The sequence below is a fragment of the Rosa chinensis genome, chromosome 5, assembly GCF_002994745.2.
Source record: "Rosa chinensis cultivar Old Blush chromosome 5, RchiOBHm-V2, whole genome shotgun sequence".
Lineage (NCBI taxonomy): Eukaryota > Viridiplantae > Streptophyta > Magnoliopsida > Rosales > Rosaceae > Rosa > Rosa chinensis.
In genome coordinates this window covers 19,575,001-19,599,960 of record NC_037092.1, presented here as the reverse complement: position 1 = coordinate 19,599,960, position 24,960 = coordinate 19,575,001, and the positions used below count along the sequence as shown (strand labels likewise).

Here is a 24,960-nt window from a genome sequence, read left to right as displayed (position 1 = left end):
GCAAGTTCTCCTCATTTCCCAGTGGTTCTCGCTCTGCTCGATCTACAACATCGAGTATCGATTGTGATTTTCAAGAAACTCAGCAAAAGTCCTCGCCACGAGGCACAAAGAATCCCATGACGAGGTTGGTGCTCTCCTCGTCCACAATCTCTTGAAAGAAGTCAGGTCAAGGGACACCCCCGACGACCGCACCCGAACGGTGCTGGCACGCCCGCGCAAGAAAAGAGACTGTTGACCAGCTGCAACAAAATTGGAGCCAAACAAGTGGTTCTGATGAGGAGCTTACCAAGTACGAAAGGAGGTTGAAGAAGCTGGGTCCGGGAATGCTTTGGGTTTAGGGTGTGTGGCGGAGGAGCGACGGAATCGGGTTTTGAAGACACAAAAGAGATTGAACGATGAGCTGAGGTGTTTTGAGTTTTTACTGCAAAGGAGGCTAGGAAGAGAGGCTGAGCTTAACAAAACCCTATCTGGGTCAAGGTAAACTCATAGAAAAGATGAGGACATAATAGGAAATCTTTGTAAATTTCATTTAATGAATCCCTGTTCACTCTGTGATTTCACAAAATCAGCTTCCCTAAGCTGGTACTTGGGTGCTTCTTAGTTAGTTAGTTTCAGCTTCTAGGAGAATCAATTTGGATCAAAAGCCACTTCTAGACATTTTACCAAACACTATAGCTAAAGCCCAAAAGCAGAAGAAGGTTCAAAAGCACCTCCAAAATCAATCCCAAACTAAGCCTATATGTGGGTAGTATGAAGGTAGGGGTGAGTGGTGTGGGAGTGTGGGGTGCTAGATTATTATGAAGGTAGGGCTTGTTTCTCCTTAAAGCGTCTAGAACCTACTATAAGTCTATAACCAACTTCTTCGTCCTTCTGTTTCTCATTTCCCGCTTCAACGTGACCCTCCAAACGACGCCGTTTCCGAGCTCGACACCAGCGAAAAGGAGGAGGAGAAGAAGATGTTGGGCACAGTGAAGGCGCGTTGGGTGTTCGCGAAGGTGGTGTTTTTCTCGGTGGTGGTTTCGCGGAGCAAACCGAGAGTTGAGTCGGAGAGAGAGAAGCCTTCTCTCTCTTCTTCTTCTTCTTCGCCGGCGAAGTCGTCATCGGCGTCCGAAGAGCCCCTGGTCACTCTGGTATCTATGGCTTCTAGCGACGGAGGCCAAGAAGAGTTCTACACCGAAACGACGACTGATGAGGGGTCGCGGAATCTGGAGTATGATTTCTATCGGAACTCGTGTGAGTCGTGTCCTCACCTCAGGCAGAGACCATTGTGCGGTCGAAGATGGCTTGGATTTTATTTACGGCCAGCATAGGAACGTCTCGGCCCAGTTGCTGCGTCTCTTTTTCCATGACTGCTGCTTCATTGAGGTATAGAACTCAAATTCTTCATGACTTTGCCATTGCTCTGCTCTTAACCATTGAAATCTAGGGATTTATTGATTCTCGTAATTTCGGGATTTCTTGACTCTTGAAATGCTTAAAATGTAGCTTCATTGTTTGGATTTTCCTAATGGGTGTTGTGTTTTTCATCTGGGTGTTTGTTGGATTTAGCCTTTTTCTGTATTTTAATCCGATGCTCATTGTGACCTGTTTTATATTTTTTAAGGTTGAACTGAATAAATATTTTTGTTAATTTGAATGTGTCCTGTTTTATTGACTTTACAATTCCAAAACCAGTAGTATGTTGTGTATTATGAATTTGATATATGGAGACCGAAAGAAATCGTGTTAGCTGCAATGATTTCTCTGAAATTGGTTCTGAATTTTATCGATTCCTGGTTTCCAAATAGGGTTTCTTGGTTTTGGTGCGACTGTTATTATATATGTGTTGAAAGCCAACTTTGACTCAATACTACTACATAGAGCTACATCAAATCCAAAACAGGGGAAGAAATTCATCAATCCTTTGTGATTTGGTGAAATTGGAAGTTTGCTACTTTGACTGGAGCTTTCTATTGTATTAAGCTTCTTCTGATTTTTACTGGTGATTATCAAGATGTGAACAATATTATTCTTTTGAAAATTGGTCAAAGCTATGAACAAGTTTGGATATTGTAATTTCTATCCAGCTATTTATCTGTCATTCTTAATGTTGTGGGGCTTCTTGAATCAGGGGTGTGATGCATCCGTTCTCTTGGATGACAGCAATGGGGATAAAAACCATTCTATAGAGAACCAGGCTACACCAAATAGGTCCTTGAAGGGATTCGATAAAATTGATCAGATCAAGGTGGAGCTCGAAAATGTTTGTCCAGCGGTGGTATCTTGTGCCGATGTACTTGCTCTTGCCGCCAGAGATGGCATTATTCTGGTGTGTTAATGAGTTTTTCTCTTCCTGCTCGTAGTTCCTTAGGATTTCCCTTTTACATCAGAAACTCAGTCTTCATTCTGACTAGCAAGATTGTCCGCACATTGCTGCGGGGTTCATTATTATGAGTGAAATGAAGAAGTGTTGCTTGAGGTAGAAAAGATGTTTGTATATTGTCAATATTGTTTAGTGTGAAATATTGTATTTACAAATGTTAGATACATTACATGTCTACAAAGGTAATATTAACAGTGAGCGAAAGCAGGGCAGGAGAAAGATGCCTGAAAAAGGGAACTCTCGTAGCTGGATTGATGAACACAGTTCCAGTGTTGGGGCTGCTCTGCATAATATGAAGTGTCAGCAATCCATTCAATAAAATTTGATTTGATAATACAGTTGAAAAGTTGATTTGCAATGATATAGTCTATGACATTGAGCAGCTCGAAGAATATGAGTCCTTACCAATATATTATTTGTGCAAACAAACATTGAAGGTAGCTTTTGTAGGTCTGTAAATGCTTGAGAACAAAGAGCAAAGGAAAAGATGTACAGAAAAAATGTTTCAAGGAAAGTACTGGACATAATACCAAAAGAAAGAAACACCGGTTATGGAAAACATTCGATCGTAGTAAGATTAAAAGATGATAAAAATTATTGAGTGTATGTGAATGCAGATCCAATAGGGACAACATTGTGGTCTGGAAATATAGTACTGCTATTGAAGCACAAACCAACTATAAAAAATGAAAATGGGTCGTTGCCTGATAAATTTGTCCTAAGGTTGGTTTCTTAATAGGCTTTTATTAAATAACACTCAAAAAACAGACTCAAATCAATTCGTTTGATAAATGTTTGTGTCAATTCGAAAATTGCAGGCCAACAAATACCAGCTAAATGACATGAATCAACTATAAAGGGGCTATTATATGAATGAAACATAACAGTAATGGATATCTTGTCTTTCATAATTCCCTTTCTTGAGGTGCACATGATCAGTCGTCTTTTCAATTTTGAAAGACAAAAGTGTTGCTTTAAAGTTGACACAAATTGTTATTATGGTATTGAATTGAACTACAAACAGCATCTGCCGAACAGAATTATCATGGGATGAGATTGTTTAGAATAATTTTTTTTTATGAAAATCAGGAATGAAGGAGAGGCAAGAATTTTCACTTGCCAAGACAGGACGTGGGAATGCCAATTTCCTTTGACGGTCAATGGACTTGATATCAGCAGTGTAAGGCCTACAGTACAAATTTAAAAATTAGTCTTTTATTATACAATATTCCTCAGCCTGCTAGAATAATTGTAATTAAGAAGGCGTTTATGTTACCTTATATCTTCACCATAATCACTCTGTACAAACTTCTCAAAAGCACCAGCAGCTTCAAAGGATCTAAAGACAATAGGAAGTATCTGATAATATGGTGCATATATATGAATAACATCAAGGAATGAGTAGCATGTCTTAATTTGATAGAGGCAAATATTGCCAATCATCTAACAACCGAGCAATTGTACTTTTTGGTTGCAGCAGGATAGCAATAAATGATAAATGTGCATCAATGTTGGCATCAAACATGAAAATGGCAGTCATAAGAATATTGATGGGAGTAGCTTTTGTTCGTTTTGCATTTAACTAAAAAGTAGGATAGCTGAGCACTGTATACGCAATTGTTTAAGTTACTTTAACTAAAAAGCAGGATAGCTGAACATACTTATGGTTCAATAGATGGGTGGTTGGCACCTTTTCTTCTTCAAAGACAGTTCCTCATAAGCGAAAACTTCGGAGCCTAGGTTTAGCCCTAGCGTTTTCCAGTTTTCTGTAGTGCCGTCGGCCGGCTTCAGCGGGTGGTTCGCCCACCTTGTTTCGTTTCCCATATGAATATATTGATTTGGAACTGTCAAGGTATTGTTAATCGCAGGACCAGACATGCTCTGAAGATGCTCATTCAAAAGCATCGTGCTAGTCTCGTTTTCCTCAGTGAGACTCACTGCACCAAAGAACAACATCAGTCTCTGTGTCGTTCTCTGGGCTTTCCTCACATAACTCATTTCGATCGTGTGGAGAGATCAGGGGGCCTTGCCTTGCTTTGGGATGACTCCATCTCGGTTAGGGTTCAGGATGTGGAGAGGTTTTACGTTGATGTTTTTGTCACAGCCCCCAACGACGTGGAATGGAGGTTCACCGGGTTTTATGGTCATCCTGAAACCGGCCAACGTCATCTGTCGTGGGACTTGTTACAATCCTTGGCCCGAAATCCTGGTGAGCTTTAGGTTGTTGCTGGGGATTTCAATGAGATTTTGGAGTTGGGAGAGAAGTCCGGAGGTAGGCTCCGTAATCAGGGTCTAATGCAAGCGTTTCGGGAAGCTCTGTCGGATTGTAATTTGCAAGATATGGGTGCAGCTGGAGGACTGTATACCTGGTGTAATTCGAACACGAAAGAAGGTTGGACAGGGGCACTTGTACACTGGCCTGGTTATCGGAGTTTGGGTTTTCACGTGTGATCAATCTCCATCCTAGTCGATCGGATCACGTCCCTCTACTTTTGGAGATACGTAAGGAGCAGCCTGAACATGACAGATTTAAGCATCATTTCAGGTTTGAAGAGATGTGGTGTAGCCACGAAGGCTTTTCGACACAGGTGGATGAGGCGTGGAGTATTCCATACGGGGGGGACCCCATGCTTCAGCTTTGCCGCAAAGTTAAAGGGCTAGGTGATCACCTCCTAGCATGGGATCGAACTGTCTTTCGTAGCAGAAGGGAGGAAGTGGAAGGGGTTAGGGCTCAACTGGATGTTCTCCTACAAAAGCCTTTTGACCAAAATGATAATCTTCTCAAACTGCAACTCTCGCAGAGATTGAATGAATTGATGTCCATTGATGAGACGTATTGGTGGCAACGTTCTCGAGCCATTTGGCTTAAAGATGGTGATCGGAATTCCCGTTTCTTCCATAAGAGAGCTTCCAACAGACGCCAAAAAATAACAAGATTAAGGATCTTTTTGATGCTTACGGGATATGGCACGAGTCCAAGGCCGGTATAGATGGGGTTGTGTTGGAGTATTTTCAGAATATCTTTAGTTCCCAGCCTCCAGATGTGCAGGCTCAAGACTTGGTTCTCCAGACCATTGAACCCCGAGTCTCGGCAGAGATGAATGCTCTTTTATTGGCTCCATACAGTTCAGATGAAGTTCATATTGCTCTGTTTCAAATGCATCCTTCGAAAGCACCGGGTCCAGATGGTCTTTCCCCCTTTTTCTTTCAGAAGTACTAGGATTTAGTTGGGCATGAAGTGAGTAGTGCAGTGATTTCGATGTTAACGCAATCTGAAATTCCCCTTGATTTGAATTATACCTATGTAGTCCTCATCCCCAAGATCAAAGAAGTGGTGAATATGTCCCATCTCCGACCAATCGCCTTATATAACGTTATTTATAAGACAGCGTCCAAGGTTATTGCTAATAGGCTCAAGAGCTTCTTGTCCGACATTATATCTCCCAGCAGAGTGCTTTTGTTCCTAATCGTCTTATCTCTGATAATACTTTGGTGGCATCAGCACTAGCTCATTACATGCACAAATTGCGGCATGGTCAAGAAGGTTTTTTGGCTCTTAAGCTGGATATCAGTAAAGCCTACGATAGGCTGGAATGGGGTTTCTTGTAACGTATCATGATAAAATTGGGGTTTGCGGAGCAGTGGGTGAAACTAATCATGTCTTGTCTTTCTACCGTACGCTATTCTTTTCTTATTAATGGTAATCCTCGCGGCTACATTACACCGCAGAGAGGCCTGCGGCAGGGTGATCCATTGTCTCCCTATTTATTTTTATTATGTGTAGAGGGCTTGTCTGCTCTTATTTCGCATGAGGTTTCTAATGGTCAATGGAAGGGACTGCGCATTTGTGATGGTGCTCCGTCTATTAGTCATCTCTTGTTTGCTGATGATAGCATGCTTTACTCTTATGCTACTCCCCAGGATTGCACACGGATCCGAAATGTGCTTAATCTTTATGAAAGAGCCTCTGGGCAACAAGTGAATCTACAAAAGAGTAATGTCGTTTTCAGTGGAAGCGTTTTACCGCATTTGAGGGATGCAATGGCCCAAGTCCTTGGGGTTCAAGTGGTAGACAAGCATGATAAGTATTTGGGAATTCCGACTCTTGTTGGTAGATCTAAGTCCGATACCTTTGCTTATATTAAAGATAACTTGTCTAAAAAGTTGACAGGTTGGAGATCCAAGTTGCTCAGTGTGGCAGGCAGAGAAATTCTAATTAAAGTGGTAGCTCAGGCTTTACCGTTGTATACTATGAATTGCTATCTCCTTCCTTAGAATCTCATTCAGGATCTCCATCAATTGTGTGCCCAGTTCTGGTGGGGTAGCACAGATGAGAAGAAGGCTATACATTGGCGTGCTTGGGATGAACTCTGCAAACCCAAAAGCTTGGGAGGAATGGGCTTTCGACACCTTTTTGCTTTCAACTTGGCTATGTTGGCAAAATAGGGGTGGAGGTTGATTCAGAATCCGGACTCTTTAATCGGTCAACTCTTCAAAGCTCTTTACTTTCCCCATAGTAATTTCTGGGATGCTCCTCTAGGCTCACAACCATCCTACGCATGGAGAAGCATATTGCAAGGTAGAGACATTCTTCGAGCTGGTATCAAACGACATATTGGGAATGGTATTTCTACCCATATATGGTTGGACCCATGGCTGATGGATGAGGACTTGAGTGTCTATTTCACGGACAGAGTAACTCTAGTGGCCGATCTCTTCATATCTCCAGGAGTGTGGAACTCTACATTATTATCAGAGTTATTTCCTGCTAATATTGTGCAGAAGATTCTTTCTATCCCTCTTAGTCCTCGGAACCATGATGATAGGTGGATATGGGGTGGTGACAAAAGAGGTCAGTCCATAGTTAAATCAGCCTACCATGTAGGTCGGAGCCGGATTCTCAATGATGATCCTACCCTACCTAAACCTATTGCTTCTCTCTGGCGTCGACTGTGGAACGCTCCAGTTCCAGGTAATGTCAAGATTTGTGCATGGAAAGCAGCATCTAATATTCTTCCTACTCGGAGTAGGCTTAGTGAACGAGGTATTGATTTGGATACCCAATGCCCACTCTGTGATGAAGAAGTTGAAACTCCTATTCATGCAGTCCGCGATTGTCCTCATGCTACTGGCTTGTTTCAGGGGGCCAACCTACCTTTAGTTTCGAACCCCACAACTGTTGCAAATTGGCTCTCATCTGTCACCCTGCAGACTTTTGCCTCTACCCTGATGATCCTGTGGGCTACTTGGAGAAACAGGAATGCAAAAGTATGGGGGAAGACTTCAAGCATGCTTCACAGATTGTCCCAATGGCCTTGGGTTGGCTAGAAGAGTTTAAAGCAGCTCACATTAAGCCAGCCTTGGCTGCTAGGGCGACTCCGAAGTGGCAGAAACCTCCAGTTGGCTTTGTAAAATTGAATGTGGATGCAGCCTTTGATCAACTCTCGTGTAGAGCGGGTTTAGGTGGTGTATTCAGAGATCACAATGGGCCCTTTCTTTATGGGTTTCGACATACTTTCGTAGCTGCTCATTCTGCTCGACATGCTGAACTCTTAGCATTGGTTTTGGGAGTGCAATTGGCCATTGATAATCACCTTACACCTTTGCTAGTGGAGACTGATTGTCTGGATTTGGTGTCTGGAATATCCTCTTCTTCCTTGGATTTGTCGGAACTGGGTTTTCTATTGGCAGACTTGCGGGTCTTGTTGCATGATGCACAGAACGCTAAAGTCCTCAAGGTGGGTAGATCGGCTAATAATGTGGCTCACCTCTTGGCTCAAGAGGCCAAGCATGTTGACTATCAGTTAGATCTTTTTTCCTGTATTCCTCCGTCTGTGGAGGCTACTCTAATCTCTTATTGTAATGATTTTCCATCAATGAATTAGTCTTTCATTCCCCTCAAAAAAAAAAAAAAAGCAAGATAGCTTAACACTGTATATGAAATTATTTAGTATCAAGACTTAACAGAATACATTTAAATGTAAGTGACCACTAAGTCAGAATGTGAAATTGCAACATTAGTGAAACCAACAGTCGTTAGCTTGATTACTATGTTTGGCTTCCTTGTTTGTTTACTGCTTAGTGTAGTCTCTCTTTCTGTTTCTTAGTGTAGTCTCTCTTTCTGTTTCTTTTTGTGTGTTATGAATCTACCAGCACTGACCAATTTCTTTAGTTTCAGCACAATCAATATCTTCGATTAAAAAGACTATGAATCATTATAGACAGGAAAAAAAAAGAGGCAACTTCTTTGAATTGGAAGACAATATTAACGGAATGATATTGTTGATAACACACGACCTGCGAATTCAATCAATTGAAATGCATAAGAACAAAAATCTTTCATTGGTACTTTTGTTCTAGTTGTTCTGCAGATTAGCTATATGAAACCTGAATTGATAAACTGAACAAAAACCATTTTTTCAATGTATATATTTCAACTGATGAATCAAATAGAAATCACTAGTTCTGATTGAAGACTTGTTCAACTGAAATAACAGATACATAGCCTTGAGATTCTAGTTGTTTTAATTTTCCCATACACTATAGAAATTGTTTTCCTTACTCAATCAATCATATTAGAGAAACGAAACCAAAACTAAACTATCAAAATTTCAAAGCAACAAAGATCTGTTAGGGTCCTAACACTAAGAGAAATGGAAAACAAAGGAAATAGAAAAGCAAAAGGAAAATTCAATTCAATTCTCAGATTAGTTTTTACAATGCAGCTAGACTCCAGCTATATAGTCAGCATAGACGACATCGTTTTACATAATTGGACCTAATATGGGCTTTCACAGCCACAAGAGCTATTCTGGGCCTCGATACACACGTGGGCTTGGTTGATCACAAAATTGGGTCTTAACAACACCACCCCTCTTCAATTGAAACTTGACCTCAAGTATAAGAAATATACTGCTGCTCCAACACAAAGCCAAGATCACAACCCAGAATTTTTGAATCTCATAACCATCCTGCATTGTTTCGTTGTAAGTCACTACAATCCACATGTGTATAATCCTTGTAGAATTGACACCCTTTACCTTTCCTCCCCAGGATGTGTTACCAATTGTTGCTTCCACTCCAAATACAATCACATCTTGTGCTGGCAGTACCCTATCTTCTTTGAAACTTGAAAGAGGTCTAGACCACATAATGACAACACATTGTTCTTTTTGAAAACCCCTTGTCTCTTGAAATTCAGTTGGAAGACACCCCAAACATAGTAGTTTTGGATACAATTGGACATGAAGAATGAGCTTTGAATAAGTGATAAACCAATAAACATCTTGATCAAAATGAACCCTTGCTGCAGTCAAACAATCATATGTAGAATTTACCTCGATCAATTCTTTGTCCCTGCTTGAGAATTCCAAAACATCATCCACTCTAATTATCACCATGTATAAACAGAGAAACCTACTAACAATCATCTGAGTTTGCAAAGATTCTCTATTTTTCCATGTCCAAGTTTGCAAAATTTTTCTTACCAAGTCCAGCAACAATTGCAAGCAAAATATATCACTTATAAATTCTCCCCCCACCTTAGAAATTCCATATTGCAGCAATATTATTAAATATAGCTTATTCTCATCTAATCCCAAAACAAGTTGCTTCTTCTTAGCTTTCTCACCAAATTCATCATTTTGTGCTTTTTCTATAGTCCTCGTCACACCAAGAGCAGTAGCACACATAATTGAGTTTCTGATCAGATATTTAGAAAGTTGCATGGTCTTCCAAACTCCAATTATCACTTTGGTATGGGCAGGCCCGGCCCTGGCCCAGGGCAGGCAGGGCGATAGCCCAGGGCCCAAATCTCTCTTAGTCACTTTCTGCTGGGAATCAAATTAAGAGAAAAGACAGGAATTCAAAAAGCTTCTACAACTAGACAAAAGGGAATGTCCATTCTTGGGCCATTCACGTGTGGCAACATATAGGGGAACATATAGGGGCCCTGCAACTAGACAAAAGAGCAGTTCACAACTTCACATGGGAGCTGCTGCCACTTGAAAAAAATGAAGGAATACAACATTGGGCCAATAAAAGAGAAATTATAGCCCGGTTACTCTTTAACGCTTTTTATTCTTCAGATTCTTCATCTTCTTCATCTTCTCTTCTTCCTCTCAATTCACAACCCCCAAGTCTCATTAATCATGGAGCAAATCAAGTAATTTTATATAAAGGGCCCAATTTTTGACTTTTTTTTTTTTAATATAAAGGGCCCAATTTTATTCTTCACCCCGGGCCTTGAATTTCTCAGGGCCGGGCCTAGGTATGGGTAGTGATGATGTAAACCCTTGCATTTGTCATAAGTCATAACCATGACAATTTTTGTTGTAATTTCTGCCACCCATTTTTCATCGAAGGCCTTCTTCACATGCACCTTAACAATATTCACATTAGCCTTCTCATCAATAATATCATAGCCAAAAACCATATAGCCCTTTTCCTTCTCAAACACCAACTCCATGTGCGGAGTTGACTTATCAGTTTTCACAAAAACCAGATAAAAAAATTCCATTACCATCATCCAATAAAATGCCCAAGTCGTTCAAAGAAAATGGCTTAATTCCTTTGTGTATCACTTCAGTATCATTCATAAGAAGTTTCACATGTAGAGGATAAGCCAACATAAGCAAATTCCCAGACCCTTTTGTCTCCCACTTATACTTTACTGTAGAATTATAATTCTCAATTCTAAAAACAGAGAGAGATCCATTCTTTACCAGGCTGTTTCTCCCAAGAGGAATTACAGACTGAGCAAAACATATTATGGATTCCTGCTGGTTTCTATTCAATGAGTCCCCCACAAACACGAGCTTCTTGTTTCTAAGTTTCTCCAGAAACAATCTTGCATTGAACTTTGGAAGATTACAATCTTTGAGATGCCATCTCCAATGTTGACACAGAGAGTTTCTTCTTCCATTCCTCATACAAGTCACTTGGGTTGTCAGGAACTCGCATTGGTCTTCTTTATACAAAGGGTGAGTCATAGGATTGAAAACCCAATTCCCATTAAACAAGTCACAAACTTTAGGAGGCAATTCAATCTCTTCCATATCATCTTCTTCATTCATGTTCCAGTAAAGAACAACTATGAATCCATCTTTTCTACTCACCACGAATCTATTAAATTCAATGCCACTAGAGATAAGCCCATGATCATGGTGTAGATCCAAGCACCCACTATTATTACTAGTCACTAAGATCTGGGTAAACCATTTCATATTTTTCTCAACATATCCACAACTCAATAATTCAATCAAGGAAATTATCAGTGAAAAAGTAAATTTCAAGCTATTACCAGATGCCATTGTCTTTAAATTCCCAATTTCAGATATCAAGTTGGAAATATTTACCCCAAGTATCTTCAAATTCCCTACAAACTCTTTGCACAGGTTAAAAAGTTCATCTGTTAAATGAGTGACTACCCACCACCTTTATCGCGAACCTTCTTATCAAATCCAGAAAAGCATAGTTGCAGTACATAGTGACTACTCTTCTTGAAACCCTCAATGTAATGCTCAAGTCTTGCAGACAATGCATTAAAAACATTCACCACAGAATTTGTACCACCAATATCTTTTCCACACTTATAACACTTAGGTAAAGGCATACTGGAAGTAAGTTCACCTGTCCTATTTTTGTTGGCATCTTCCTTCTCTCGTACAAGACCTTTAGTTGGGACATTGCCTGAGCTAATCCTGGAGAAGTCTGAATTGATGACGGCGGCGGCGAGCTCATTGATTTGATGGATTGCAGATGCTGTGATAAAGAACCTAAAAGTGCAGGCCCACCATTTCTACCAATTTTACTCCCAGAACGTTCATTAGTATTCACTTCTTTATCTGAGCCTGACACAATCTGCCCATAAACTCTCTGAGAATCATCACCATAACTCAGAGAACAGTTGCCATAACTCTCTGCACTTGAGTAAGAACCAGTACTCGATTCTCGTTCCAACTTTTTCAATAATTGTTTAGCAGTTACAAAGTTCCCAAATATCATGCTGTCATTTTCCCTTTCATCGTCCTTATCATCATCATCAACTTCACAATCTCCAGCTTCAAGTTCTTTTTCCTTTCTCTCCTGGGATTCAACTTCATCAGCACTAGCAACATCAGTTTTCAACTCCACATTCCTTGACTCAGCAATAACCACTTTGTCATACTCGGACTGCAATTCAACATCATGGCTAATGTGATCAAATCCATTCTCCAAGCTCACACCTATTGGAAGCTCAATGCCTTTAATTTCACACTCCACCATCATGCTCAAACAACCAATAACTTGCGGTGAATGGAGCCCATCGTCATAATCGGAGAAGACACTGGTTGTGAAGAGGGAAGTGACCCAATTTGTTCTTCTGGTTGGCCGGCTGGAGTATATTGTGATTGTTGATCCAGGTTCTCCATTGCCGTCCTAGCTACCCCATCTTGTTCATCGTTATGGGCTGGGTATTCCCAGCTTTGGTTATTCAGCCAACTCTGAGCTCCCCACTCCTGATTGAGCTGCTGAAGATGATAAGATTGAGGATAATAATGGTGCGCATAATGAGGAGTGGGCAATGGCGGAGGAAAAGAGCCCGGCTGGGGATGTAGGTGGTTGGCTTGAGGTGGCCGACTCCACTGTTGCGGAGGTGACGGGGACTCTAATGAGTGGTACCGGTACTTGTTTAAGTACCACGCTGATAGTAGTGGTAAGGATCCGAAATGGCTGGTGGTGGTGGCATTGGCGACGGCAGCGGCCTCATTTACTACTATTGTTGCGGTCTGTAGGAATCCATGATCTCAAATTGCAGCACCGGAGAGATAGGTTGAGTCACTGATGGAGATATGATTGGTACTGGAGAAGTCGATTGAGAATCGATTTGAAGCACTGAAGGCTCAATCACCTGAGCTGTTTACCCCAATCTTGGTTGTCTCAACTCGTTTAATATCTCATACTGGAATAAAGTCTGTTCAGTCACCATCAATGCCATAGATTTCTGAAGTTCACATAATCCCGCTGTTGTCTCATCTATCTCGATTTGGAGATTCATCCCCAAATTATTTGGGTCAGGTGGACGTGGCGGTGTTGATGAATATTGTGGTGGATCTCCAACTTTCCTCGGCCCCATGATTTGGAGCTTTGATACCAGTTGTTAGGGTCCTAACCCTAAGAGAAATGGAAAACAAAGGAAATAGAAAAGCAAAAGGAAAATTCAATTCAATTCTCATATTAGTTTTTACAATGCAGCTGGACTCCAGCTATATAGTCAGCATAGACGACATCGTTTCACATAATTGGACCTAATATGGGCTTTCACAGCCAAAAGAGCTATTCTGGGCTTCGATACACACGTGGGCTTGGTTGATCACAAAATTGGGTCCTAACAAGATCTCACCGTCTCTATTCCCGCTTTGTCCCCTCTTTCGGCTTGCAAAAATAACCCAGAAAACTCTAGTCTTTTCAATTTCAATCCAACTGACTCAATCCCAAATCTCACACTTATGCTGCCAATACCAAAACTGAAGAGAACCGATTCTGACTCAGTCCCAAATCTCACACTCATGTGAAAAGAACTTCAGCCGACAATAGCAAGAGGAAAATGACTTTTACATCAGCTTGATATTCTACCATAACAGTAAGGGCAAAATCGACTTTTCCACTGCCTCTTGTGAACATTATAACAGTAAACCGACACTTTATATATAGTATTGACTTGGTTCATATACTCTCGCAAGCGTACGAATCGTTGTCAAGTAAGGGAAGTATTAAAACCTTGATTATCGTACCTCGGGGATTAGGTGTTGGACCTAACCGAGGTAATTGGTGCTAGAATCACTCAAATGCATACAATGAAAAATAAAAATAAAATAAAGTAAAATAATATTCACAAGGCACCAAGCCTCGGCAATGCTCGGCTTAGCTCACACTAAGCTTAATCAAAGCCACTAACTTGTAGCCCAAATGAGTTATGCACAATGGAAGGTAGAACTTTGTTTGGCAGTTTTGAATTGAGAATTAACTAAATTAAATGCAAACTAAAATAAAAGCAAACAACTAATTATCAAGCAAGAAATTAAATTTGGATTTTCAAATTAATGGAAACATAGGAGTGTCGGGTGATTCACACTAACTATCTTGCAAATATCGATGCCAATTTCATAAATGCATGCATTTCCTATATGTGTCAAGTCCCGTATCTAGTACCGGTTAAAGCTACTAAACCAATTATCCTTTCGGTGTTTTGACTATGCCGGTTAAGGCCACAATCAACTCTCTAATTTGGGCATTACGCCAGTGAAGGCCGCAATATCCAAAATTAGAGGCCTAGAGAGCAAGATAATAGAGACCCAAGCAAGCTTAGCTACAATTAAGCTAGCTAATGGTTACCACACTTAAATCCTAGATGCCACAAGATTAATAAATTGTCAATTTATCAATCTATTCATCACAATTGCCCACAACATAATTTCAAAGGGTAACAAAGCCTAGAAACATGATTCTAAGAACCAATAAATTCAGATTTAAAGCATACACAATGAAAATTGCATTTATTTTATTTAAAGCATCAATATTTACACAAGATGAGTTAGGGCTTCACAACCCTAACTCCCAAAATTGAACTACTCACAACCTATACAAGAATCCATCAACAAAAGTATATAAAAATTATGAAATAGATAATAAGGAAGAGAGCTTGGTCACTTCTAGCTATGAGCTAGTATGAATCAAGCAATTTCTTCACCCAACTACCCAAATTAAGGTGTGGTACTCTTGATGATGATTCTCTTGAGGCTTGAGTGAGTCCCAAAAAAATGAAAATTAGAGAAAAGGAGAGAGTGAGTGGTGATGGGTGAGAGAAAATGGGAAGGAATGATAAATGGAGGTGGCTGCGGCGGTTGAGTGGGAAGAAAGAGAAAAATGGGTCTGGTATATTCTGCGGCTCCAAAAGGTTAAAAGAAGAAAAATAGAGGATAAGGTATGGGGTCTTGAGGTCGAAAGAAGAGAGGATGAGATAAGATGTGGTAACGTGGCAACATAAGAGAGGGAGAGAAGCAAAGGAAAGAATGGATTGAGTCGCATGTGGCAAAAGAGAATGACTAAAAGATGGTGCGACTATGTAACTTAATAAAACCAAAAGGAACATGCGCAGCTCCCTTTGTTGAAAGGGGGTTAGTGCGGCTGCCCTCAAGCCTTGATTAATGAAACTGCAGAATACAAGGGGGGGACCAATTTTTGGTTTAATTAATAATTAAGCTACCACCCATTTTTCAATATAAACCCACGTGTAATTAGATTAATTCTGTTGCCAATTTCTTCCTTGTCTCATTTCCATTTCAATGTATTGACTCGAGGTTGACTTTCATTTTTTCTCTCAAAAATTCAATTTGCTTCAATTCGCACCATTTTATCTCGATTTCCGCAATTCCACTTATTTCATACACAATAAATAAAAATGGATTAATTACATAATAATTGACTTAAGGATTAACTTAATTCTAGTGTTTTAGATACAATTACATGCATAGAAATACATGTAATCAAGTATAATACAAGAGACAATTCGCAAACTAAGAAAACACAAAATAAATATGCAGACAACAGAGAAGAAATTTCATAATAAACATAAACACAACAAATCGCAACAATTGAAACATGAACAAATCAAAATCAACAATCCAAAACAAAACCAAAGATGAATTCATTTGTTTCGGGATAACCACAAAGAACAAATTCCTGAACAAATTGTAACAGAACCCATGCTCATTAAATCACACACAAAACCCTAAATCGAATGACTGTAAAATTTAGATAAAGAAGTTACCTTTTATCAACTGAACCAAGCTCTCTCTCTCTCTCTCTCTCTCTCTCTCTCTCTCACTATCAGATAGCGCAGATCCAGGTCATCATCAAACCAATAATACCAGCACTCCCTCTGTTTTTGTCAACAAAAACAGAAGACGAAGGCAACTGTAATTGACCAAAGTAGGAAGAACAAAAACGCCAATTCAACACATCACAAGGTCGTAAATCTAAAGAAAAATTAAGGGCAAAATTGTCATTTTACTATTAAATGAACAGTATGAACAGTCCAAGGGTTTGGGCAGGACCCCCAGGCGTAAGAGTGACAATACCATGCTCCACTCCATCGCAAGCGGTTCTTTCGAAAGCTAAAATGAGATCCGAAGGGCTTATAGATTCTCCTAGGAAGACGGGAAAGAAAAGGTGATCAAAATAACATGCAAAAGGAAGACCCGGATAAAGCTGCTCAAGAGCCAAATCGAAGTCTTTCAATAAGAAATTTTTTAAAATGGAGGACAAAGGAAAACAGGGAGGAATTTTCATTTCAGAAGTGGAACTGCCGGGATTTCCTTGCATATCCATGACCGGAGTTTTGAGAAACCTTGAAATTCTCCCAAGAAGAGGCTCATATCTAATGACATCGATGTATGTATAATAATATAATGTGGTAAATGGCAGGCTGGTGGCCCATATTATCCAGTTTTGACAGGTAGAAGAGATAATACCCGGTCCTACTTTGACGAGGCAACACCAAAGCACACAGAGAAGATTAATGATAAAAAAAAATACCCAAGCGAGAGTGTTGTAAATAGTTATTATTCAGTGAGCATATTGTAATTAGTCAACTAATGACAAAGAATACCCAAGCGAGTGAGAGTGTTGTAAATAGTTATTATTCAGTGGGCATCTCGTAATTAGTCAACTAGTGACAAAGAATACCCAAGCGAGAGTGTTGTAAATAGTTATTATTCAGTGGGCATCTTGTAATTAGTCAACTAGGGATATTATTGTAATTTATATTCTAGTCTTATCCCTAAATAAGGTAGGGTTCTCTACAAAATAAGACACATTGCATTCTCTACATTCAAAATCTCTTGCTCTAAATTATCTTATTTTCTATTTTACAACAGGTATATCTTTTTTTTTTCATAGAATAGTAAAAATCAGCCGTAAGAAGCCCTATAAGTTCAGGGTCAATAGATGCAAGACCTTGAAGGGAATTTACAGATGGTTCACTAACAGTTTGTTACTTCTTTAATATTACAATGGTACATTTATACAAGGATGACGCATAAATCATATATAATGTTGGCAAATGCCACAATGACTAAACACTAAACCTTCAGATTATGGAACTACCATTTCCTCTATGTATATGCTGTTAACGATCTCTAGCACATAAATTTCCTGGTTTGTTCGACTTGAAGCGGGTCACAATGGAAACCCTAAAATCACTATGCCAAAAAGTGCATCAGACGACAGAACTGTTCTGTTGTCTGAACGAACAAAAATGTGTCGTCTAGTACGGTGTCGTCTCTTGGGGGCATCAGACGACAGAAGTGTTCTGTCGTCTGATTTTTCAGACGACATAAAAAAATAAAAGTCTTGTGTCGTCTGATGAGTTTTGCATTTTGGGAACATTGTGATATGTTTCTTTAAAAGCATTCAAACAACAGTTTTGTATTGTCTGATAAACAAAACAACCACAGTATTTTTTAAATACTATTGTGTGAAGCATATTTGCAAGACTTATTTATGTGGTCTGAATGCCCTTAAATAAGAAATATGAAGACTCTTATGTAGTGTCTTCTCTCATACAACAGCATTTAAAGGTTGTGCTAATTTACTTTAAACGACAATTATATGTGGTCGTAAAGAGCATCAGAGGACAATTAAGTGTCGTTCTAGGGTACATACATACGACACTTAAGTGTTGTGTGAAAGGTCTTTTATGAGGTCTTTTTATGTTGTCTGTGATTGATTCCAACCACACTTATTTGTTGTTATTATACGTTTTAGCCAACACTTTCGTCTAACTTATGTTGTTGTTTTGCCCTTTAGACTACAATTTTCTGTCGTCCCAATGCCAAAAAGACAATAGACTTCTATTTGATTTTTGTGTTGTTTTTGTTTAGCTGCAACCACACATTTTGGTGTGCTTTTGTTGTAGCTTGCAATTTGAGATAACACATATTAGTAGTCCCCTGTTACAATTGGTATGCATGCATTCTGGAAATTAAAATTGCCCATTCATGAAAGTATGAAACCCACATCCAAAATCATTCATTGCAATTTCTATTAATCCACCATTGTCTTATGTACACAACCTAATCATGAGCATCGATCACTTCAAAATGTCTCATATCTACTAATCTGAATCTGCAGACAAGTCCAAATGCTTAATGAATGAAGAATCTACTAGACACAAGTTAATAAAGGAACTACCTAGCTACACTGCTGTACCAGTTTCACAATCTGATCATGAATTGAATCACCCGAATCATAGAAGTGGTCATAGAAAACGGAAGGTATTCCGGGCTGCGTGAGTATATATGCATAACCCTGCAGATAATATGCACATAGAATGAAGTTATATCCTTGTTTTGCTGGATCAGATATCATGCAACCAAGGACAAAGCAGTTTAGCAGAATAATAAACAAAATATTGAAGAAATACAACAGGCTGTGAACTTGAAGTTACCCTTCAGCATTTTCTTGTTTTGTATGGCCACATATACTTACCCAAATATTGAAGAAATAAAGCTACAGAGTACAGACATCTCCACTGGATAGGGAGCTGGGTTCCAGCATCAGAAGAAGCATTAGATCTTCAACCCTGCTAGATTTTGGGGAAAGATCAAGGACTCAACCTGAAGCTATTAAAAAAAAAAAAAAACCACATGTTGATGATAAAAGATATGCATCCCTAGAATATATAAACTGAAAGTAACTAATTAGCTAGACAAATAAAGTTCCATATTTTGTAATTTGAAAAGTACTTAAAAAGATCTAATTCATTAACTTGTCCCAACAGATAACCTGTGTCATCAAGAGTGATGCACCCAATGAAATATATATAAATTTACAATAAAATATGGCTAGCAGGCGAGTTTCAGTTGCCCCAGTTAGCATAATCATGCATTACTCTGCATTTTTAATTAATGGACGAGGGTTCCAACAGTCTTCTCTTGAGCTCTATTTTATTGGTAGAAATTAGTTTCTTGAGCAAAAGAACATTGAGGAAAAACTGTTCAGAATGAAATGGAAAACCAAAGTTCTTACAGGTCAGTTTAATTTCAAAGCACATATACCCTGGCAGCATATTGACGTGCAAATTTCTCGTCTCCAATTAAAGAAGTCAAAAGTTCTACAAGTTCCGTCAAGACTTACCAAGTGAACTTGGGGGATAGAAGGACGGAAGAGGACCCGGCAAGGACAGAGAAATAAACCACAGAAAGAACTGCTTTCAAATGTCTGCGACACTGCAGTCGCATTCAACTGGTTTAGTAGCAACCTGCAATGTAGAACAACACAAACATCAGTGACAGTCTAATAGGTGCAACCGTGAAAAAAGAAATGGAAGTATTGTTCTAGCTGGATTTATCAGGATGGACTGACAGATTTGACATTATTACAAAAATAAGACCATTCGTTCTTACTTTTAGTGAGATGGGATAACAGAACAGTCTAGGGTACAAGCCAGAAGCAATATCCACATAATGAATGTTGTTACTATTAATTTCACTACCCACTGATCGCGTTAAGTATATTATAACATTCCTACAAAAAGAGATAAAACAAAGAGTGATATAGCTATATAAACAATGAAGACAGACAAAAGCACAACCTAGATACAACCAAAGAAAAATCTGGTGTTGAATTTCCTTGCATGAGAGCTCATGGTCAGAACATCCCAAAGCTTCTTGAAATAACTGCAAGTGCAGACACTCGAATAGATGCCTCAGCTGCTTTATCTTATTATGGAGCATTCAACGAACTGCTAATCTTCTAGGTTATCCTTTGTCAAACGTTACCTATTTGATGTTTACAAGCCATCTAGAGTCGTTCCCAGAGTGTTTCCGTAGAATGGAATTCAGGACTCTTAAATTCTCTCTCATGCCTCAAAAATATTAATTAATTAAGATTAGAGTATACCATGGCAACAGGGATCATATAATAGAGTTATGACTGGTCAAACAAGCAAGTGATTAATCAAGTCCCACTGAAAGATTAAAAAGGACAACTGATAAGAAACTACTTGATATAAGTGAAGAGCAAGTACCTAGGGTTGGTAAGGACCTGATTGTAAACTACTTGGTATATCAACCATCAGCTTGAAATTCCAATGCCATTGTAAATGCTTTTAGCTTGCTGTGGGAGCCAAAGCAATTTCCTGTTCAATAGATACATTGTCAGCTAATTGAAGATGGTCAGTTCCAAACAAATAAAGTTCCATAAGCAGATATGCGCCCCTAACATTTAGTAACTAACCAGCTAGACAAATATAGTTCCATACTAGAAAATTCTCCCGCGCGATGCTGCGGGTCTAATTTTTTTCTTTTTTTCCTCAAATCATGATCTATATAATATAATACAATTATAATTTTACATGTTACAACAACTGTTATTTTTAATCAAGCTTGTAAAGAGAGAGAATGGTATTTTAAATAAGAAAGGTGCTGAAAATATCAGCAATATGAAAAAAGAAAATGCTCAATTCATAGGAATTTTTGCAACACAGGTAGTTTCAAGATTGAATGTTTTGGAACGACCTGGAGGATGTAACCTTTTCTGATCACTTTCGTTCATAATCCCATCACCATCTGCATTACAATTTTCTTTATTTCTTAAAAAGAAAAACACAATAGAGTATATAAGAATTCACAAAAGCCAAAGCCAAAACATACAGGTACTGAATCCATTACACCCTTCCTCATACCAAAATCCATTACAGCTGGTTTCAACATTATAACAAAAATTAAGTTTGAAGTCTGATTCAACCGAGTGAAGGAAAAAAAAAAAGCAACAAAACATTACAGCTGCATGAAGGCTCAAACCCGGAAAATCTATCAAAATACCTGAAGACATGAGGCAAAAAAAAAAAACACAAAGCTTGTATCAGAATTCAAAAATCATAATCGAATTGAAAATTTACTAAGGAATAAAAAAATTAAAAATATATATATATCTAAACTCAGATTCTCTAGTTAGCAAAGCACACTATCAAGGAAATTGCTAGGTTTTAGAAATGAGAATTAAGATACTAAGATAAATACGTCATTGAGTATCTACAATTACTAAAGCAGCTAAAAGTATCCATGATAGAAAAGATGCTCCAACACTAAAAGAAATAGAAAAGATGCAAGGACCAAATCATAAATTATACTCGATTGAGTTGAGAAACTATAGTAAATACATTGAAACTATACTCCTATTTTCTGTACAATTGAATGCTACGACAACATTTTGTCATTCAATCAGAGGATGAGTATCTAAAAATCTTATGCATATACGTCATTAATTAAACAGGGGAATGTTGCTTTATTCATTGCCAGACAATGGCTGAGACATGGCACACCCAATTCTCCACATATAGGCCATAAGGTCAGGAAAGTTTTACCATCTTCAATTTCTATGTAATTATTGGATATAGACAGAGCTTTTGCGATCTCTCTTTTTGAAATTTGATCAGTGACACTCTACAGAGAGAGACAATACAATGTAATTGATCAAGATAATTGAGATATATATACATATGGAGGAAATAAGGATATAGATCATTTACCTTAACAGCTGTCAGATATATTGAAGGAGATCCTGCTTTTACTCTGTCACACACTCACACCATCACCTGCAAACAAAAATGGAAGGAAACAATGAAATTAAGTGTGAGCCAGGTATGTAAATGGATAATCTACACAAAGCCATGGATTAAACTATTAAGTGTGCAGTTTTATCTTGGAGATTGAAGTAAATGATATACTATTAATTCAGCAGTAGGAAAAGAGCCAGATGTGTAATTACTAAAAGATACATTTGTGCTGCTTAAACTTAAAATTGCAACGATAAGCGTAGACTTTGTACCTCATCAAGATCAGTTAATTTTCTCTCCAAAGTAGAAGTATTCCTGTTTAGCCCCAATCTCCCAAGTTCAGCTTCAAGTTCTGCCTCTATTTTACTCATCGGATCTGAACTCATAGGAACTCTACCATCATACTTGTTCATTTTCTGTTCAGGAGATTTGTTCTAAATCGAATATCAGTAACAATCATCCTCTGATCCTCTCGTGTGCTGTTCCAAACAATAACCTACTAACATTAAAAAAATTAAAAATTAAAAATTAAAAAAATATAGGAGAAGCTGATAATGAATCTGAAAAGCATTTAGCTAACGTTTCCTTTAAAATATATATGAAGCCACAGCTGTGATTCTTTATACTGGAAGATACGTATCTATGTGATTACGTACCATTCTCCATTTCCTGCCCTACAATATTCCCTGAACTGTTGGCATTCAGCTTTCACCTTTTTGGTTCTGATGCTGCACAAATTGGCAAAAGGAATTGTGAGATAAATCTTGTTCTCTTAAAAGTGAATACAAAATATACTGACAGATTCTTTTTGAATAAACCATATGAGGTTGAGATGTTTACCTTGCGCTACTTCCCTTGAACTGATGCATATGAGTGTCCAAATTATAAGAATGATGAGGGGTTTCCTTTCTGCACAGAATTACAGCCAGTATTACTCTTATAGGGACCAGCTAGAAGTATAGGGGCAGAAAGTATTATTGAACCACGTTGTCTTCTACAATGATCAGAATTATGGAATTCGAATGGAATTAGTATACATACCTCCTCAAAGATGCAACATACTCCTGTCTTGTCATGGGCTTCATTTCATCAATCTTGTTCTCATAGCTACTGATCTGGATATAGTATTACAGGTATATTATATACATATACAAATTATATATTCGATCTCCACTTGAGATATATACATCTCATTATTGCGTGAACATCATAACAATAATTAAACCACACCAGAATATATCATATATGCACTCATCGGGAAGTTGGTAGTGGTTGTGGGACTGGTGCCCCAATATTTCAATGCTGCTAAGTCATAAGCTCTAGCCGCTTTGTCTTCTTTGTCAATTGTCATAACCACCTACATCATGATTCGATATAAACGCATGCATAAGCAACATATGATAAAAATTTAAGTGAACTCTACAATAAAAAGGGAGGAAATGAGAGAAAAAAGAAGAAGACAATATATAGAAGCTATATGGAAAGAGCTCTTCCTTTGTACGTACATACCCAAATAAACTGCAGTTGGAGCGATTGAGATGAGATCAAAAGCACCCAGATGTGATCAAGACTGACAAAAGAAAAGAACAGAATTAGTAATTCGGCTTCTTCCCCAGCAGAACAAAACTGACGAATCTAGCTCCCTCTGCAAATCAAATCAATTCAAAACCACAAACCAAAATTCCTCCACAGATAATCAAAAACTGACAAATACGCTCACCCTTTTTCAAACTATAACCCAACCAATGCAAAAGATGCAACAAAAACCTGCACCAGAAGCCAATCACAAAATCTAAATCACAGAAGATCATAACTCCCATCCACGTTGACGTAACAATGATAGACGTGTGTGCTTCCAGAATCCCAATCAAAACTCTATAATACATCAAAAATATAAAAGGGAAATCAGGCAGATATAATAATGGATACGAAGGTTAAGAGTATGACGGACCTTGAAACCTCTCATGAAGTTGAACAGGAACATTAGCAGAGAGTCTCTGATAAGGCGAAATGCATACGGCTTTTGATGGAGAACCAGAGGGATACGCTGATTGTCCATGAACAGATGTTCGATCAGTAAATACCCCACCTTATTTATGTTCGATCAAAAAATAAACAGACAAAGAGGCGAAGGGATCTGATCAAACAAAACCTTAAGAATGAGGGACTACCATAAGAGAGGGATCAACCCAAATCCCAGAAATCGCCGAGTCCCTGCCAGGACCTACAGAAACGACACACTGGACTTGGAATCGACGATGGAGGAGTTGAGTGCGTTCTGGAGAAATGGATGTGTTGGGTTCGTGGGGTTAAGTGTGCAAGACGACAGCGACTCCGCCGCCTTCGTCACCTCCTTCTCCAACAACTCCTCCTCACCGCCTTCGTCACCTCCTTCGCCACCTCCTTGTCCAACAACATTTCAGATGAGGGACTGAGGGAGATTGAGAGTTGTGAGATGAAATTTCAAATAATCAAATCTATTAACTGGAGATCGATGGGTCGGAGACCAACATCCCAACAATGAAGTATAGAGAGAAGGTTTACTTACAGTGGGTCGAAGCAAAGCCGTGGGTCGGCGGTTCAGCGGTTCGAGATTACGAATAGGAGCTAGCTTAGAGAGGCTGAGGGAGTGAGATGACTGACTGAGAGGTTAGAGCTAGCTTAGAGATAAGGCCGAACCGTCGAACTTTGCGGTGGGTCGGCGGTGACTGAAACTGAGGGACAGAGGGAGTGAGTCGAAGAGAGGCTGAGGGTCAGGGTCAGTCAAAATCTCGAATAGAGGCTGAGGGAATGAGGGATTAGGGTTAGCGACTAGATTTAGGTGGGTTTGCCACGCCCAGTGGCGACAGCAGTTGGTTTTTGATTGAAAGTGATTACGGTGGCTGTTGGGGAGGTTGCGGGGTTTGGGGAAGGAAATGAGAGAGATGGAGAGGAAGACGGGGCCGGGTTTTGCTGAAGCCTGAAGGAGAGAGATTTTTAGACAGAATTTGTGGGAATG

The 24,960-nt window shown here is 39.0% G+C and overlaps 3 protein-coding genes and 1 long non-coding RNA gene across 9 annotated transcripts; 1 reads left to right on the top strand and 3 right to left on the bottom strand.

The window, feature by feature from the left end:
- Positions 1 to 815: 815 nt before the first annotated feature.
- LOC112202669 (putative Peroxidase 48) lies at positions 816 to 2,696 on the top strand. 2 transcript variants are annotated; one of them, XM_024343672.2, is made up of 2 exons: positions 816 to 1,365; positions 2,111 to 2,696. In XM_024343672.2, exons 1-2 carry the CDS (start codon positions 1,189 to 1,191, stop codon positions 2,315 to 2,317), a joined length of 384 nt encoding a protein of 127 aa, XP_024199440.1. In that variant the 5' UTR covers positions 816 to 1,188; the 3' UTR covers positions 2,318 to 2,696. The 2 variants fall into 2 exon arrangements, 1 of the variants encoding a protein (XP_024199440.1); XR_005800411.1 differs by having other exon boundaries at positions 819 to 1,365; positions 2,143 to 2,696.
- A 1,262-nt stretch (positions 2,697 to 3,958) lies between these two features.
- LOC112201446 lies at positions 3,959 to 8,466 on the bottom strand. Its single transcript, XR_002936755.2, has 3 exons — positions 8,293 to 8,466; positions 7,284 to 7,289; positions 3,959 to 4,013 (listed from the first exon to the last, which is right to left on the bottom strand). It is a non-coding gene; the product is annotated as an uncharacterized LOC112201446 (long non-coding RNA).
- A 2,379-nt stretch (positions 8,467 to 10,845) lies between these two features.
- Positions 10,846 to 11,673, bottom strand: LOC112203377 (protein trichome birefringence-like 30). The gene has a single exon (XM_024344353.1). The coding sequence runs from the start codon at positions 11,671 to 11,673 to the stop codon at positions 10,846 to 10,848; it is 828 nt and encodes a 275-aa protein (XP_024200121.1).
- A 10,674-nt stretch (positions 11,674 to 22,347) lies between these two features.
- Positions 22,348 to 23,771, bottom strand: LOC112168305 (histidine-containing phosphotransfer protein 4-like). Of its 5 annotated transcripts, none has more exons than XR_005800920.1 (7): positions 23,683 to 23,770; positions 23,472 to 23,532; positions 23,193 to 23,319; positions 23,004 to 23,077; positions 22,803 to 22,871; positions 22,619 to 22,690; positions 22,362 to 22,458 (listed from the first exon to the last, which is right to left on the bottom strand). XR_005800920.1 is itself a non-coding variant. In XM_040507447.1 (6 exons), the coding sequence occupies exons 3-6, from the start codon at positions 23,045 to 23,047 to the stop codon at positions 22,419 to 22,421; spliced, it is 225 nt and encodes a 74-aa protein (XP_040363381.1). In that variant the 5' UTR covers positions 23,048 to 23,077; positions 23,193 to 23,319; positions 23,472 to 23,765; the 3' UTR covers positions 22,348 to 22,418. The 5 variants fall into 5 exon arrangements, 3 of the variants coding, with proteins under 3 accessions (XP_040363381.1, XP_040363380.1, XP_024161194.1); XR_005800921.1 differs by having other exon boundaries at positions 22,383 to 22,458; positions 23,472 to 23,480; positions 23,683 to 23,771; XM_040507447.1 differs by having other exon boundaries at positions 22,348 to 22,458; positions 23,472 to 23,765.
- Between the last annotated feature and the right edge of the window lie 1,189 nt (positions 23,772 to 24,960).